The 18,601-nt window shown below is 37.8% G+C and overlaps 1 protein-coding gene and 1 pseudogene across 2 annotated transcripts in view; one reads left to right on the plus strand and one right to left on the minus strand.

Moving 5' to 3' along the window:
* The window catches only part of STARD13 (StAR related lipid transfer domain containing 13), a 273,101-nt gene that overhangs the window by 13,556 nt on the left and 240,944 nt on the right, over positions 1-18,601 (minus strand). For both annotated transcript variants that reach the window (XM_049778753.1, XM_049778752.1), the window contains exons 5-8: positions 16,821-18,202; positions 14,997-15,170; positions 13,716-13,875; positions 2,340-2,538 (exon numbers count right to left, since the gene is read on the minus strand). In XM_049778753.1, coding sequence (XP_049634710.1) covers positions 2,340-2,538; positions 13,716-13,875; positions 14,997-15,170; positions 16,821-18,202 — 1,915 coding nt within the window. The remainder of the gene's footprint in view (positions 1-2,339; positions 2,539-13,715; positions 13,876-14,996; positions 15,171-16,820; positions 18,203-18,601) is intronic.
* Positions 15,281-15,391, plus strand: LOC126016835 (uncharacterized; annotated as a pseudogene).

Here is an 18,601-nt window from a genome sequence, read left to right on the forward strand (position 1 = left end):
CATTTTTCCTCCATAAGAAATCGTTTTGTTCAGCTATAGATCACAATGTGCTCACATTAGAAGGGAAGATATACTTCATGGACTCATAGGAATAACTATTGATATTGTCCTAGAATATAAAACCTTTAATGTGAACCCATTCTTCTTAGTAAGAAGAATTCTTCTTGATAGGCTTAAGAGATAAGTATTAAAAAAAAAAGAGATAAGTATTAGTTATCTCTGGCCAATAGGATCTAGAAAAATACTAGATGCTTGGAATAATTTACTTCCTTATCATAAAGAGAAATATGCTCCAGGAGAAACCCTTTTGCCTTTTTGTTTTTAGATGTGATTTTTGGAAGGCATTCTAATTATAAGTTTTAACAATCATATTGCAACCTTATTAAGGGAATAACCAAAAGAGGCTGACTTCATTCCAGGCACCACTGGGTTACAGAATGAGCCAGCTCCAGAGTTATGTAATTCCAGATTTCTTGTCACGTGTCATTATGTAATATCTTTATTGCTTTGATGGCTGTTGGGTTAGATTTTTGGTTCTTTCTGTCTGAGAATAGATATCTGTTAAACTCAACAATTCCAAGGATTCACAAATGCTGAATGCATCAAATATAATTACTTTGTCTTAATTATTCAGTGCTTTTCCTGGTATGGTCCCTATTTTGTTTTCCAGTGTCATTTGCATTGTACAGTTCATGCAAACCAGATGTCTGCCCTGTTATTCCCAGACACAAGCTCTCTCTGTTCACTTCACTCAGCATGTTCCTCATATAGTTCAACCATTAGTTGTCATTTCCTCTACCATGTTCATATTCCTCATTCCAACAACCTTTTGGGGGCTTGCTTTGTAACTCTGTCATGATCCTCTCCAATCTTGCTGTTCCATGTTATTCATGTCAAAAAGACTCTTTTTACTCGGTTGTCAAATATTCAAGCAGAAGTCATTCTTACCCAGCCCCAGGCTGAGTGTAGAACTCAGCAGGTTGCGCCACACATAAGCAAACTCAGTAAATGTTTGCTCAGCTAAACTAACTCTGCTTTGATCTGGTTTCTTGCTCCTGACTCTTCAGAGTAATGGCCAGTGGCATTATCTCCTACAAATAGTCTGACTTGAACCTTAAAATAATGTCAGTATTTGATTTAATAAAGATTCATATATAAAGTTTCAAACTTAACGGTGGATTCATTGAAAAATGCAACAATGTCATAGTGTCTATGTTAGGGGTACTAGCAACACATACTATCCACTTTGACAAAATAATATTTTTTAGTGGGCCACTACATTATACTGTTTCTACAAGTAGTACTTAAAACCCTTTTTAGCTTGAAATATTGTAAAATTCTTAACACATTTACAACAGATATCTGTGTCAAACTGAACTATTTTCCATGTCAAGGTTCATTTTAGTCATATTTGCTAAAAACTTAATGCCCACATGCCAAATGTGTGTGTCTGTGTGATTGTACATGTGTGTAAAGAATTGAAAGTAGAACTTCAAAGTAATTTATAATAAACATTTTGTTTTGGTTTTTGGGCCACACCCGGTGACACTCAGGGGTTACTCCTGGCTATGTGTTCAGAAATTGCTCCTGGCTTGGCAACTTGTATTTAGAATAAAATTAATGTTCGCACTTATAGTTTTTCCCATACTTTGTAGTATTTATAATATTTCCCATACATTTAAAAGATAGCATTTTAAATCAGTTAGTTATTTTCATGATTGTTTTATAAATTTAAAAATTATTTTATTAAGTTCATTACTAGGGCTTTGCTGGGAATTCTATTACACTTTACAGAAAGTTATACTGAAAAGAAAAGTTGAATTAAGCTTAAAGCTTGCTTTATTTTGTTTGCTTTCTACCAAGTAGTACATATTGTATTAAAAATTTGCTTTTCATTAGTCATTTTAACACATTAAGCGATGAATTTTGTGTTTCTAAGTAAAATTTTACTTATTTGATTAATTAATTTGTTTGTTTATCAGACTATAAGGTCTTGGGCAAGCAAATCATGTACTTTGCTAGAACTAATAAATAAGATGCTAAAATATCCACAAGGAACATATTGTATTTCCCGTTCATTTTTAATTTATTAAAGTAGATTAAAGTTAGTTTTAAATCTTATGCAAACACTATTAAGAAGGAATATTTTGATGTCAAAAGGTATTTTCAAATGCATCAAATAAGGTCTGGAGGTTTCCATATCAAGCTCAATAAAACATCTGGAAAGGAGCATAAATTCACAGGTCTTGTGTACCTGTGATCTTCATGTATTACTAGTAACAAGTCCTAGAATTATTTTTAGTTGAATGAGAACACTGATGTGAGTTAACTCCACTTACATTGATAGATATGGAGGAAAGTATCACTGAGCTTATTGGTGAAAAGAGGTTCTGGCAGATCCCGGAAGAACTGTTTTACCATGTCTGCTACATCATAAGCAGATTGGTCTTCATAGCTGACATTCTCAGGGAAGTTCTCATTCATCTGACGCAATGCATGGATTCGAGACTTCACACCCGATTTTCGAAAAAGACCCACCTGAATGAAACAAGTCACAAGAACATGTCAGAGAGGCAGCCATTGTCCTAGACAGCTGATTCCTAAACCTGGCAGGGTAGTAGAGCAGGCATGGGCCAGGACTGGAGTGCTAAACTAGCATCCTAATATGTAATTAGCCTAATTTATTTGGGTTGTAGCTCAATGCCAATATCCTCTCCTATAGAATAATGATCAGAATAATAACCCAGAACTTAGAAGATGGCCCAGAGAGCTAAAACTCCAGGTTCAACCAGCATTACATAGCTCCCTGAATATTACCAAGAATTATCCCCCTAAGCAAGCTTGGAATAATCCCTAGCCCCACAGAGTATGACTCCCAAATAAACAAACAATAATATGATAATAATACTCCAATTTAGAGGGACATTATAAAATCTAAAGGAAAAAATGGATGTAGCTGTGCTTTGTAATTTATAAGGTCTTGTAATACAGTAGGTATAACTATTTTATGCATTTGTTTGACAGGTAACAAGTGCCCATACATATCTGTATATATAACTATATACATATCCCTATCATATAATGACTTACTTATCATTGCTAAGAGTCATTGTTGAAATAGATTTCCTGATCATTAGTTTTTATATTTTGGCTGAGGTTTTGAGAAAGTTCCATCAGTGACAAACTTGATGCATCCCAGATAAGCATCTCTATATAATGTCTTTTGCAGAAGTTGCTAGGAACACACTCACTCACACACACACACACACACACACACACACACAAGAAAATAAAAGAAATCATACCCCATGCAGGTATTTTGCTTTAAGGGACTGATTTGTTTATCTTCTCTTAGGACTCTTGGAACACTCACTATGTATATTCTCATACCCTGTCTAACACTTAGAACTAACTAACCCAGTTAGTTGTTATAAGCATTATCTTTAGTGGAACAATTGCTGGGTGATATTTTTTTTTCAAACTTTAGGATACTTTTCCATCCCTAGGCCTTAGATTCCTCCTCTCCTTGACAAATTTATGAGTTCTTAGACACCAACGAGATAATTCCTCTAAGAGGAATGAATGTGGTAGATAGAGCACTGTAAGTGTGGGAATTCCTGCGGTAATTGGCAGCTACTCTCTTGGCTGATGAAGTTCTCCTTTACTCTGAATGCTGCCTGTATCCAAAACAGAATTAAGTTACTCTAGCAGCCTGGGCTTATAATGAATTAGTTTGTCTGCTGTTTTTCAATGCCTGCAGGGCTTTGAGTGGCTTAATATGGGGTTCTTCCATGTTCAGTCTCCACTTTCCTCATTCCTTAAGGGATGGCACAATTCCATAAAGCAAAGTGGGATTATTTCCAGGTGGTCAGAAAGGTAAGCAGTAGTTGCTAATGCCCTCCCACCGATATTTGGAGAAAACTGCCAGCTTGTCTCATCAGTGGTTCTGTGTGCCAAGCCGGCCTTCACCCAAGTTCAGGTGTTAGAGTTGGTTCCTGAGCAGCTGTAATTCTCTGAAATTGCAATAACTGTAAAGGAAGACTTCCAAGCAATTAGGGAATACTCAGGGCTTTGTATAAGTCAGTTGAATGGATTGCAGGGCGAATTATACACTACTTTATTGTGTGGCAGTGAAAAACAGATTTTTTTAGTAATACTTTGCATTCCAAGATTTAGTATACTAATTCTACAGATCAGAATATTCAAGCATATGTATCACTTTATTCATTCCTATGTTTTTTGCTTTATTTTATTCTAAAAGTTTGGAGTGGGCAAAAAAGTGTGAAGTATTTGCACATTTAGATGACTCCCAAGGAAAAAAATCAAGATACTTTTATCCCATTGGCAACTCCTCTGGATTGCATTCAAGTGCAGAAGAAGAGATTGTGTACTATAAAACAACAATAACAAAATCTAAGTCAAATGAGTGAGCACTGAAATCTTTCTTTTATTCGTTTGTATCTCAAGTCTTCAAACTCTGGAAAGAAGCCTGGGATGGTGAAAAGGGACTGTGGTGCACAGGAGTTCTCGGAACGAAAGGGCCTGAAGGTGAATTGTTAAGTGTGACTCATGTTTCTCCTCATACTAATTGGTAGAATTCCCTGAGAACATTATTATTATTAGTTCTTGTTGCTATTGGTTTATTTTCCTTTTAAAAGCAGAGAAATATTTCTTAGGATCTGTGAAAACTAGTGATGACGATGTGTCCTGCTTTGTCCACTTTGTCCTGTGTCCTACTGACTTCATTCCTGGGCACAGACTGATTTGCATGTACACACACAGCCCCGTTTTCTCTGCATTGTCCTGTTTCCAAGTTTTTCTTTTCTTTCAGCAAATGTTGTTATTTGAGTTATTTGAGACATGTCTGCAGTGCTTCAGCTGTAGGCACTGAGTTGCTTGTTGCGACTCAGATCACAGGATGTCCAGAGGGTTGGCAGCTATGTATTTGCTCTGCCTCAGATTCTGACCTAGGAAACTTGAAAGCTATCATCAGGTTTGCTAGACTTTTACTTCATGCACAGAAGAAAATTTCTTTCCTCAATCTAAAAAAGAAAAGGTGGTCTGACATAAGACCAGACTCCATATGAAATAGCTAAGGATGCACAAGGGTAAGATGGAACTGCTCACCTCCATTATCAAAACTATCACTGACCCCCATAAAAGAACTAATACTGGAACTGCCTTACTTGTTGGAAGTTTTCTTGTTATATGAGTGTATACAGTTCTTACAATTGAAGCACTTACGCTGGGAATTCTTTACTTGCCATAAAAAACTGGTTGACGCCAGTAGGAGATTCTGGTCAAAGTCAGTAAAGAATCTTCTAAAGTACTCCAGAGACTAGAGAGAAAAACTTCTCTTTTCTACATTCATAAAACAACCATGGGGGCCAGAGAGAAAGTACAGTGTGTAGAATGTTTGCCATTGACACAGCCAAACTGAATTTGATCCTTGGCATCTCTTATGCCCCTTGAGCCCATAACAGTGATATGTGAGCACTGCTGGGTATAGACCAAGTCAAAACCAAAACAAACATGGGTAAGTATCATTTAGTCATAATTTCAGCTTCACAGCAGTTCAATAAAGTGAGAAATTGTGTATATGAGGCTACCCCTTCTCCCTGCTCACATTAAAAAAATAAGAATGGGAGAAGTAAGGTAAAAACCTACTGTTTCTGAGAATGCCTTCTTCCTCACAGGTCAGAGGAAGAATCCTTCTTGGATTGTCTCATATCCTTCATTGGAAGGAAGATCTATTGCATTCATTCAGTATCTCTCTATTACTGTCACTAGTAATATCCTTGACTTAATGACTTATAGTAACTTTATTGAAATTGCTAATATTAGCTCTGAATAAGGAACCTCAAGCTTCCATTTGTCTGGAGAGAGAGCACAGCGAGTATGGTGTTTTACACATAGACAATCCAGGTTTGGTCCCTGGCATCCCCTATGGTTCCTCTAGTATCACCAGGAGTAGTTCCTGAGAGCAGAGCTAGGAGTAACCCAAGGGGCTAGTTGTAGGATTGTAAGATAGTAACTGCTAAGCATTGCTAAGTGTGACCAAAATCAAACATAAATTTTTCATTTTGCACAAGCCCCACAAATTACACAGCAGCTCCTGCTGTCATCTACTTTTAAAGTACAGCTCACTACTCACTCTATAGGAAGGAATGGTGTTAGCAAGGCAAAATTTCTTGAAAAAGCATTTAATCTCTCTTGTATGAGATCTCTGGTTTTGAAGGTGAAAGGATAAAGAACGAAATGTGCTAGTACCTAGCCTTACTTTTCCTTTCTTTTGTGTTTCACTTAAAATCCCAGCTACATAAAAAGCAAGCGCACAAGGAATAATTTAAGAAGCCCATAGCATCTCTCATTTTACCCAAGGTGAGCAAAGTGATAAACAAGGAAAGTGATGAACAGGCAATGGGCAGAGAGTGAAGAGGCTTTCTAGCCTAATTGGGCTTTTAAAACCTACTATTCCATTAGAAAGAGAGGTTGGGCATGAGAGCCGCATTAGAATTCAAATTTCATCTAATAATATTAAATCCTCTACTTGGCATCCTGTTTATGCTAATCCTTTTGGTACTTAATGATGTTTATCGTGACTTCCATTTCCTCTTCTTTACAAATGTGTTCAGTTAATGAAGAAAGGTTGGTTTTATTCTGAAAGAGAAAGGTTCCTAAGAACAGTATGGGGCGGATTCTGATTTTGAGCAATGCAGGCTTAGCTTCTTGCTGCAGTGACTTCACATTCATCAGGAGCTGGGTCTAACCTATCCTTTTGTGCAGATTCACTTGATTTAGGACAGAAATAAAGGCTCAGCCTACAAAGCGAGGCTCCTTTTACACATTGCTCTGTCTGAATACAAATGGTTCATAATTGAATGCTAAACTTCCTTATTTCATCTACTGCCAGCTGCAAAGGCTAAAATGGATACACTGCGTTTCATCATATATAAACTGTTCAGTACTTGGGAGTGTAGGAGGTGACATGTTCCCAAGATTTCGGGGTTCTGGTGATGCATTACTGTTTTCCACAGATGCTTATGTGTGAGATGAATGTTTAACATAATAGAAAGGGGAGCAGCTAAGTTTTGAAGCCCCCACTTCCTTGAGATCAAGGGCAAAACCTTGGGAGAGTTGTGGATGGTGGTTTGAAGAGACCAAATAAAGGGTGGCAGCATAGCAACCAGTTTAAACAAGAATATTCTGAGACACTCTGGGCTTCTATAATCCTGGGGCTGAAGGCCTCAAGATCCAGTGTATATTTGAATCTTTTCAATTTAAATTAGGCACAGCTGGCAGTGAACATTTATCTAGAACTATGAATGCATGTTCCCCAATTCATTTGTTCCTTTTTTTCTGATTCATAATATTTTATTTGCTCTTGTTCACTAGAAAAATATCTAACAGAGGCTGTTTCTTAAGCTTGGTTTTCCTTGTGTCTTCAGAATGTTCTTTTGATTCCTGACAGAATTTTACTTTTTACTAATATAAAGGAAGGGATATATATGTATATATATAGGAAGGAATGCCTTATTAACTTTGGTTTCATTTAGAACCAGCATATATACCCTTAAAATTATTTTTATCAAAACTTGGCCAATATGCTGTTTTATATCACAGTGTCCTTGTGAGATTAAAAGAGAGGTATTGTTTTGAAGTGAAGACTGGGAAAACACCAGTGTATCCTATCCTTCTCTTCATATGACTTTTGCTTCAAACAGAAGATAGGACCCAATAATAGCAGTGATAATGGTGTTACCTATTAGAATTATTCAGGATTGACAATGCATCTATTCTATATTAATGACCATACAGTATATAGAACAATGGAATTATAATTTCTTAATTTATCAGCAATTTATGTAAGGGAGAATTACAGGTGAACATACTGATATATAGAGTACTATCTATTTAAATTAAAGGTAATAAGAAAGAAAATAAGAGCAACAGGAAAATAAAGATAAAAAAGGGTGGCCGAAACTAGAAGGAAGGTACGAATGTAAAATCCAAATGGATTTAAGACCTTGATATCAGACCTGATACCATAAGGTATAGAGAACAACATGTTGCTAAAACACTCCAGGACATTGAGACTAAAGGCATCTTCAAGGAGGAAACTGCACTTTCCAAACAAGTGGAAGCAGAGATCAACAGAAGGGAATACATTAAACTGAGAAGCTTCTGCACCTCAAAAGAAATAGTGCCCAGGATACAAGAGTCACCCACCGAGTGGGAGAAACTATTCACCCAACACCCATCAGATAAGGGGCTAATATCCAAAATATACACAGGGCATTGACAGAACTTTACAAGAAAAAAACATCTAATCCCATCAAAAAATGGGGAGAAGAAATTAACAGACGCTTTGATAAAAAAGAAATACAAATGACCAAAAGGCACATGAGAAAATGCTCCTCATCACTAATCATCAGGGAGATGCAAATCAAAACAACGATGAGATACCACCTCACACAACAGAGATTGGCGCACATCACAAAGAATGAGAACAATCAGTGCTGGAGGGATGTGGAGAGAAAGGAACTCTTATACACTGCTGGTGGGAATGCTGTCTAGTCCAACCTCTATGGAAAGCGACATGGAGATTCCTCCAAAATCTGGAAATTGAGCTCCCATTTGACCCAGCTATTCCACTCCTAGGGATATACCCTAAGAACACAAGAACACAATACAAAAACCCCTTCCTCACACCTATATTTATTGCAGCACTATTCACAGTAGCCAGGCTCTGGAAACAACCAAAATGCCCTTCAACAGACGAATGGCTAAAGAAACTATGGTACATATACACAATGGAATATTATGCAGCTATCAGGAGAGATGAAGTCATGAAATTTTCCTATACATGGATGTACATGGAATCTATCATGCTGAGTAAAATAAGTCAGAGGGAGAGAGAGAGATGCAGAATAGTCTCACTCATCTGTGGGTTTTAAGAAAAATAAAAGTCATTTTTGTAACAATCCTCAGAGACAATGAGAGGAGGGTTGGAACTTCCAGCTCACTTCATGAAGCTCACCACAAAGAGTGGTGAGTGCAGTTATAGAAATAATTATACAGAGAACTACCATAATCATGTGAATGAATGAGGGAACTGGAAAGCCTGACTGGAGTACAGGTGGGGGTGGGGTGGGCTGGAGGGAGATTTGGGACATTGGTGGTGGGAATGTTGCACGGGTGAAGGGGGTGTTCTTTACATGACTGAAACCTAATCACAATCATATATGTAATCAAGATGTTTAAATAAAGAAAAAAAAGTTTAAAAAAAAGTAATGCTCCCAAATAACATATCAAACACAGTGAGTTTAGGTGCTGAAGCCAGAGGAGTAGGATTTAATATTTTTCAAATAGAACTGTACATGATATAATGGTTTACATCATCAGCAATTATAGAACAGTGAAGTTATGAGTATGTCTTTCAGATATTATTTCAAAGTCCACTGAGTACAAACAACGATAAAGGTAGCAGCAAAAAAAAAAAAAAAAAAAAAAAAAAAAAAAAAAAAAAGAAAGAAAGAAAAGGCTAAATCTCAAATTCTGGATTTAGATTGAAAAGAGTGTTGGCTTTACCATTGCCACTTGAGGAATAACATGACAAAGGCATGTTATTTAAATAAGGCAATGAAAGCAAAGTAGTTTAGTATAATACTTGAAAAAATGTTGGGACTTAGAACAGGTCATTATGCTGGAAATAGATGGCATTTCCATTAGGCATTCCTGAGCAAATTATGTTCACTCTTAGTATTTTTACTAAATATTTACTCTTAACAATAGCTAATCACTTATTAAAATGTTTAGAACTAAACAATTTCTAATGCTTGGTAAAAGGTTAAATGAAAGATTCTAAGTAAATCAGGCAATGGGGTATGAGGCTGAAAATTCAGAAGATTGGAAAAAAAGATCTGAACTAAAGGATACCTCCACAAACATCATCTTGAGTCTATACTAATAATTTCACAGACAGACAATAAAATCAGGATATTTTGATAAGTGCTTCTTTGCAATAATTTTAGGGTAGCCAAAGAGCATGTAGGGTAAACTTTTCCCAACATTCAACTGAGCCCATTTCCCCCTAATTTTGCCAAGTAAAATACTTCAAATTAACTATCTTTAATAAAACGTGCTGTTGATAAAGCACCATCATTTAAAAAGAGGCCTACTGTACTTTTGGGTAAATGACAGACAATGTACTAAAGTCATTACTCAAAACAAGATATCGATCAGAAAAATAGTATCAACAACCATTCCTTATCTTCACCAGTAACATTTAAATGTAGGAAAATGTATATGTATATATTCTGTACATTAGAATTTAGCAGTGAAAAGATGATGCATTCAGTTCAAAGATAGCATCAAATGAAAACATTTGATTTTAAGTGTGATCTCAGTTATTATGGTAGATAGGATCAATAGCCCAAATCTTTTTGTTTATTATTTATTTATTATTTTTTAACTAAATTCTTTATTTAACCACCGTGATTACAAACATAATTGTAGTTGGGTTTCAGTCATAACATGAACACCTCCCTTCACTCGTGCAACCTTCCCATCACCAATTCCCTCCCCTGCCTCTCACCTATATTCGAGACAGGCTTTCTACATCCCTCACACACAGACTTTGTTATGATAGTTCTCAGCGTCATTGTCGTTATTTCTCTAACTGCACTAACCATTTTTGTGGTTAGCTTCATATCTTGAGCTAGTCCTTCTGGCCCTCAACTCTGGGAATTATTTCAATGTCTTTAATTTTTTTTCTTTTTTTTCTTTTTTTTTGGTTTTTGGGTCACACCTGGCGGTGCTCAGGGGTTACTCCTGGCTGTCTGCTCAGAAATAGCTCCTGGCAGGCACGGGGGACCATGTGAGACACCAGGATTCGAACCAATCACCTTTGGTCCTGGATCGGCTGCTTGCAAGGCAAACGCCGCTGTGCTATCTCTCCGGGCCCGTCTTTAATTTTTTTAAAACCCATAGGTGAGTGAGACTATTCTGTGTGTCTCTTCTTCCTCTAATTTCACTCAGCATAATATATTCTATGTACATTCATGTAGAGCAGTGGTTCTCAAATAGTGGGACATGCCCCCCCGGGGGGGAGCGCGAGGCTCCATAAAGGGGGTTGCATTTGACCTTGACAAATACTGTCATAACAAGCTAAGACCAGTATTTATGTCTCTTTATGTCTGGAGCTGAGAGTTGCTGTGTCCTGCTTCAAACCCCGCTTCAAAAAGCTATGCATTGCAAAACGTGCTCATTGTAGCCATTAATCTAGACATCACTTCTGATTAAAAAATCAACTCAAATTATTTTATATATTTTTGTTTTGCAGGTTAAAGTTTTTTTTTAAATAAAAATACTATTTACAGTCGTGTGGGGGGCACGAAAAATGTTTTCTTCTTCCTATGGGAGCATGACAGAAAATAATTGAGAAGCACTGATGTATAGGAAAATTTCATGACTTCATCTCTCCTTACAGCTGCATAATATTCCACTGTGTATATGTACCACTGTTTCTTTATCTATTCATCTGTTGAGGGGCATCTTGATTGTTTCCAGAGTCTGGCTAATATAAAAAGAACTGCAATGAATATAGATGCGAGGAAGGGATTTTTATATTGCATTTTTGTGTTCCTAGGGCATATCCCTAGAAGTGGTATAGCCGAATCAAATGGGAGCTCAATTTCCAGTTTTTTGAGGAATCTCCATATCATTTTCCACAAGGGCTGAACTAGATGACAATCCCACCAGCAGTGAATGAGAGTTCCTTTCTTTCCACATCCTCGCCAGCACTGAATGTTCTTGTTCTTTGTGATGTGCGCCAGTCTCTGTGGTGTGAGATGGCATCTCATTGTTGTTTTAATTTGCATCTCCCTGATGATTAGTGATGTGGAGCATTTTTTCATGTGCCTTTGGCCATTTGTATTTCTTCTTTGAGAAATTGTTCATTTCTTCACCCCATTTTTTGATATGGTTAGATAGGTCAAAGAAAAATCCATAAAATGCACAGATAGGGAGCAGAGGAGCAAGTGGTAAGGTATTTGCCTTGCTCGCACTAGCCTAGGACAAACCGTGGTTCGATTCCCCAGCATCCCATATGGTTCCCCAAGCCAGGAACAATTTCTGAGCGCATAGCCAGGAGTAATCTCTGAGCATCACTGGGTGTGGTCCAAAAACCAAAAAAAAAAAAATGCACACATAATCTTTGGCTGAGACATGGTCTCACATGATACTAAAGTATATGATGGATAAAAGCCACTTTTATTCTCACCAGCAGTGAATGAGAGTTCCTTTCTCTCACACATCCCACCAGCACTGATTGTTCTTGTTTTATTGCCATGTGTGCCAGTCTCTGTGGTGTGAGATGGTACCTCATTGTTGTTTTGATTTGCATCTCCCTGATGATTAGTGATGTGGAGCATTTTTTCATGTGCTTTTTGGCCATCTGTATTTCTTCATTGAGGATGTTTTTATTCATTTCTTCTCTCCATTATTTGATGGGGTTAAATGTTTTAAGTAAGTTCTGTCAGTACCTTGTATATCTTAAGATATTTGCCCCTTATCTGATGGGTATTGAGTATCTGAATAATTTCGCCCATTCTGTGGGTGGCCTTTGTATCCTCATCACTATTTTCTTTGAGGTGCAGAAGCTTCTCAGTTAAATATAGAATAAAGACCTGACAATATCCCTGGTATTCAAGGTTGCGACTTTTCAAGTATGGTTTTAATTTATCAAGAATGACTAAGAAATTAATGACTGTTAACTAATGGATATTAATTAATTTGGGAAGCAAACTTTTGGCTTATAAATTACAAAAAGGGTCCAATGTGAGTCTAATTATAGAATCCCATCTCAGGAATCTGTAAGTAGTCTTGGAGGCAGAAAATAAACCCTGCATATTTTGCTTTGCTTGAGATTTTTAACAACTTCTATAAAATGGGGATAGTGTTTTTATATGTCACTTTAACAAGATAGTAATAAATTTGTCTTTGGTTTGAATTTTCCAGATCATGATGCTAATTAAAACAACAACACATACTAAGGAGAGACATAAGAACTTAACTAAGGGCACAATGTTTACCATCAAAGGGTATGTTTGCAATATTTTTAGGGTTGCAAAATCAATTAAAATATTTAAAAATAATAAAAAAGGGGTAAATGCTGTAAAATGATAGCAGTTTGGGGACAAAGATTAAATAGTAATCACAGTATATAGCTTTACTTCCAAAACAAATTAGAAAACAAAACATATTAGATATCACAGGTACAGATTCAACATTCACTTTCTTTAGTCACTCCAAGGAGCCAACCAAGTTGACAAGTAGAAAATATCCTCAAACATCTTGACAAGGATGCAACCTGATCACAATATTTGATCTCAACCTGGAGCTTGCCTTGCATGTGGCCAGCCAGCGTTTAATCCCTAGCATCCCATATGATCCCCCAAGCACCACCAGATATAATTCCTAAGTGCTAAATTATTCCTGAATATTCCTGATTTATTCCTGAATGTTGCTGAGTTATTCTTGAATAACCCCTGAGTAACACAAGATATGTATGGCACAAATATGAAAAACCAAACAAATAAAATAAAAAACAAATATTCACCTCTGAATATGTCTTATTGATCCAGTGGATACTGGACCAACCTAATTGACATTTCATGCCTGCTAGCCTGTGCTTGGGATGATGAAGATCATACCTGATCTAGGCAGTTGTTGCGTAGATATCTCAGGGCTTGCTGAATACTTTGAGGCAGAGGCTGTCCAGTTCTCTGGACATGAACTATAAGAGGAACGCCAAAGACCATCTTGTCTTTGTAATCAGGAACTTTCATCCTCTTCATGAACTTTGGAACTGACCTAGAATTCACAGAAACCAGGTCACGTGTGCCTCCTGGGGCACATTGTGTAGAGAGGCTGCGAAAGCAAGTAAGAGGGAAGCCAAGCTTTTGTTGCAATACCCCATAGGCATATACAGAATTCCACAGTTCTTTCTTAATCAAACATACTACATGGAAAGTCAGTGTGTCCCTTGCTTGAGTGTAAGACTTCTAAGAGCACCATACATATTAGCAGAATTAGCATACTGTTTTCCAGTCAAGTGGATGACCTTCCAATGTCATTATAAATGACACATCTCTCAAATTATAAACACTTCAAAGTTCTCGAAAAGACAAAACATAATAAATTCAAATGACAACATAAAATTTGGCTGGGGATGAAGGAGAACAAAGAGAGGACGAAAAACATTTCCTATTTTTATCTTAGCTTTTCTAGAATCAGTTGTACTTTTTATGAAAATGCATAATATCCAAGCATTTGTTAATTTAAGTATGTGATTTATTACTCTAAAAATATTTTAATAAAATATTGATTCTTTGGTATACATAGTATAATAGGACAACTGACAACAGATTATATAGATTCTTTTAATACACCAGAGTATCTAAAATGGGTTCTCATACAAATTATGACATATGCTTCTGTCAATTCATTATTACAAAGATTTATTGCCTATTCTTGTTTGCCAATGGACTGGTAGCCAAAATCTATAGAAAAGTTAAATGCTCTTTGAGTGAATCAATGCTCTACATTTTGAACTCTGCATTAGGTTAGAAGTTGAAAGTGACAGATATTTCTTTGTAAATTGCCAGTACTATCTTATAGCAGGTTTATTTGAAAATTTTATCTTCACAATTAATTACCCTTTACTTGTCTTATTTTCCTTCTTAGAGAGCCTAATTACTTTCCCTGGCTCCAACCAGGCGGAGAGCTCCATGCTTTCTGCAGGCTACATACTAACCAAGCCAGGAAAGCCCAGAGAGAAGAGGGTGAGGCAGAGAACTAGGGTCATTATTTTCAGATGAGCAGAGGAGGTAATGACCAGGTCATTTGGAAATCTGAGAGTAAATACTGAAGCTTTTTTAGTCATAGACTTGGCATTAGAACAAATGACCCTCCTTAGAGAAGACACTACATACCATGTCCAGCCATGTTTATTGGACATTGAGTATTTTTCCATGATGGCTGTCAGGCGGAGTAGCGAGAAGCGCTGCAGCAGGTTCAGTTGACCAGCGGTCTGGTTACTGATGTGGGGTGATGCTGTCGATGGCTGGGGCTGGTGTGAGAGTTGGAAACTGTTCCAACGAAGGCGCCTTGAACAGAAAATGAATCAGAGAAGGGAGTCATATAGTACATGAGTTAATCAGAAAATACCAGATATTAATAAATTTAAGTAGCTGAGATCTAAGGTATGCACAACAAAATTGCTTCTTGGCCTTTTGGCTAAGATCAAGTGTAAGATATGACAATATATACTTATTTTTGCTTTAATCATGCTCAGTTATTTTGTTTGGGTGCTTGAGAAATAATCTTTGTGGGCTTTTTTGGGTCTTTGTAACTGGCATTTTGTTTGCTTGCTTTAGTTTTGGTGTCACATCCAGTAGTGCTAAGAGTTTACTCCTGATTCTTTGTTCAGGGGTCATTCCTGGAGATATTTAGGGAACCTTATGGGATTCTGGAGATCAAACTCAGGCTGGAGCTGTGCATGGCAAGTACCTTACTCACTGCACTATTTCTGCATCTTACAATCTATCTATCTATCTATCTATCTATCTATCTATCTATCTATCTATCTATCTATCTATCTATCTATCTATTTTTTGGGTCACATCTGGCAGTGCTCAGAGGTTATTCCTAGCTCTACGCTTAGAAATTGCTCCTGGCAGGCTTGGGGGACCATATGGGATGCCGGGATTCGAACCACTGCCTTGCATGCAAGGCAAATGCCCTACCTCCATGCTATCTCCCCAGCCCCTACAATTGATATTTTAAAGCAAATACTAGCTTATGAATTAAGTACATAATTAAATTTCATAAAGTTCTCATAGGATTAAAAACACTAAAACATGTAGTAGACATTTAATTTAATACTATGTGTGTGTATTTATTTTGGGTTTAAATACACACCTGGAAGTGCTATGTAAGTGCCGGGATGGAACTTGTGGGCTCCATGCACTACTCCATGCACGCCAGCCCTTTTGGTTTATTAATCAATCAATAAACTAATACTTTAACAAAGTAATAGATACTGAGCCTCTATTATCAAGTCTTATCCTCACGTAGAAGCATGAAACTTTACATATAAGAAGCTCAAGCTTAAAATATAATTATTATTAAGAGTAAATTAAAAGCCCATAGAAGAATGGATGTGAACTTACATTTTCATAATCATCATAACATTTTTACAAAAAAAAACTTCTGTCTCATGTTTGGTTTTCTTTGGTGGGGGGGAATCATACCCAGTGATATTTGCATTTCCTTCCAGTTTTTTTTCTGTGGTGCTCAGGGACTAGGGGTGCTGGAAATCAAACCCACATATCCCACAAGCAAAGTATACTTTGTATACACTCAGTGTATTTGAGCTATCTCCCTGGTCCTCAAATAATTCTTAATCAAATATAGATCTCCTTTAATTTCAATGAAGTTATGTTCTAAGAAACCTTATAGTAAGCTGAATATATGGGATATAAAAAATATATGTACTATACCTTTTATCAACATACATTAAACATACTCAGAAATTTTAGATTAGTTTACTCTTTGGAAAAACCACTTAATGCAAAGCCTATTCAATAACAAAGCAAGTGAAAAAAAAACCCCAAACTTATTGACAACTGACTGGGTATCACTTTATAACAGTCTGACATTTAGTAAGTGCCCTACTAATATTAAATAAATCAAGAAACAGTTCATAATTAGTAAGAAATAGATTAAATATCATTTGATAAAATCATGCTACTAACCTGTTGGGCCTGGTCAGAGAGGCCCCAACACCAGAGTCTCTCCTTTCTCTCACACCTGTGGCCTCAGATTCATTAAGGGAGTTTCCATCTTTTTCCACATCACTGGGTGTGGTTCGACCTTCAGAGACAGAAGCACCTTCAAAGTCTAAGGTGATCTGATTAGGAGATGGTAGTGGGCATAAGCCAGGTCCTCTAACCAGTGCATCATGTGCTTGCAGTTCAGGCAAGAGGTTTTTGGACCAGTCATCCACTACCTCTTGAAGTCCATTAACATGGTGCAGAATGTCATCTAAGTGGGGAAAGAGATCATCTTTCTCTAGGTCCAAAAGATCTCCAGTGCTGGCATACAAATGAGAGCCTGGAACATTGTCATAGATACTGACCCGACTGGCTCTATGGCAGGATGCCATGAGATTTGGATCCCTGGCAGGATCCTGCTGTCTGCTCAGGGAGAGGCTACCAGTCCTCCAGTTAACGCCATTACCATTGTCTGTTGGCGAGAGGCTTTCAATAGAGAGTGCCTTGGGGAAAGTTCCTGGCTTGTGATCCTTGGGAATATGCACAACCAAGTTCTCTTGAGAATGAAATTCATAAGTGTGGTTTTGGTCACCAGAATTCCTGAGTGCTGTTCCTGCCAGCACATCAAGGTCCTCTAAGTACATGCCCCCACGCTTGTTGGTCTCCTGGCATTTGTGTTCCTTCAAGCCAGATGTACCCAGGCCACTACTGCTGTTTTCTGATTGGCTGCTTTCACTGCCCCACTTATTGGCACAGGCCAGCCCTTTTTGGCTTGCAGCAGAGGCCATGCTCTGGAGATCTCCATTAGGAATCTGGATGCACTGCATGGCCTTAAAGGACTCTGGCTCCTGTTGCAGCATGGGCCCACTGATCACCAAGCCACCTGTCCGCCCCACCTTATGCCTCCCATGGGCACCTTTCCCTCGGAGAGTTTCCATGCGTTTCAGAAATGACTTGGCTCTTGCACGAGTGGGTTTCTCATTCTTTGGGTGGTAATGAATGTCTTTGGAGGATTGTGGGAGACTGCTGAGGAGTGTGGCATCCAGCATGACCAGGCTGTCTGCCCCGTGTTGACCAGAGCTGTCCAATGCCTCTCGACCTGCACTGTGGCTGCCCAGCTGGCTGCGGCTGTCACTGCCTCCACTGCTGCCACTGTGAATGGAACAGACCTCGGGCTCACTCAGATCCGTTAGGACACTTTCACTGCTGGTTGTATTTCTCATTCTAATGTCTCCTGATGACCCATTTCTATGGCCACCAGGATACAGGTTATGGAGGTCATCCACGCGAGACCACCGGCGGCTGGTTCTTTGGAATGTCCATTTGTTACTGATACAGAGATCTTCTTCATCTGAATCTTCACCCTGAAAAATAAGGCTAGTGTGAGAGGCCTAGTATAAAAGGGCTTCCCACCTGCTTCTCTCTATTTTCCCCCCTTCATGCCTGCTGCCCTCCCACACTCTTTTCTCGGCAACTTACCTTAGTCCTTTCACCAAGGTTCACTGTCCTCTATAACCTTCTTTTACCCTAGTCACTACAGGATTGCTTCTCAATCTGTCTACTTCCTTCTGTTCAACTGAATTGAATTGCCTTCTTCTCTAAGACATTTGCTTTAACTGGTTACAAAGAGGGTGTGATTCCCAGCAGACTAGACAGTCTAAATATAAAACCCCTGTAGTTCTCTTTCACAAAGAAACATAATCCTGCCACACAAGGCATATATCTTTCCTGAAAGTTTCGCTGAGTCCCAAATACATACTTCC

This window comes from Suncus etruscus, chromosome 8 (assembly GCF_024139225.1).
Source record: "Suncus etruscus isolate mSunEtr1 chromosome 8, mSunEtr1.pri.cur, whole genome shotgun sequence".
In the NCBI taxonomy this organism is placed as follows: Eukaryota; Metazoa; Chordata; class Mammalia; order Eulipotyphla; family Soricidae; genus Suncus; species Suncus etruscus.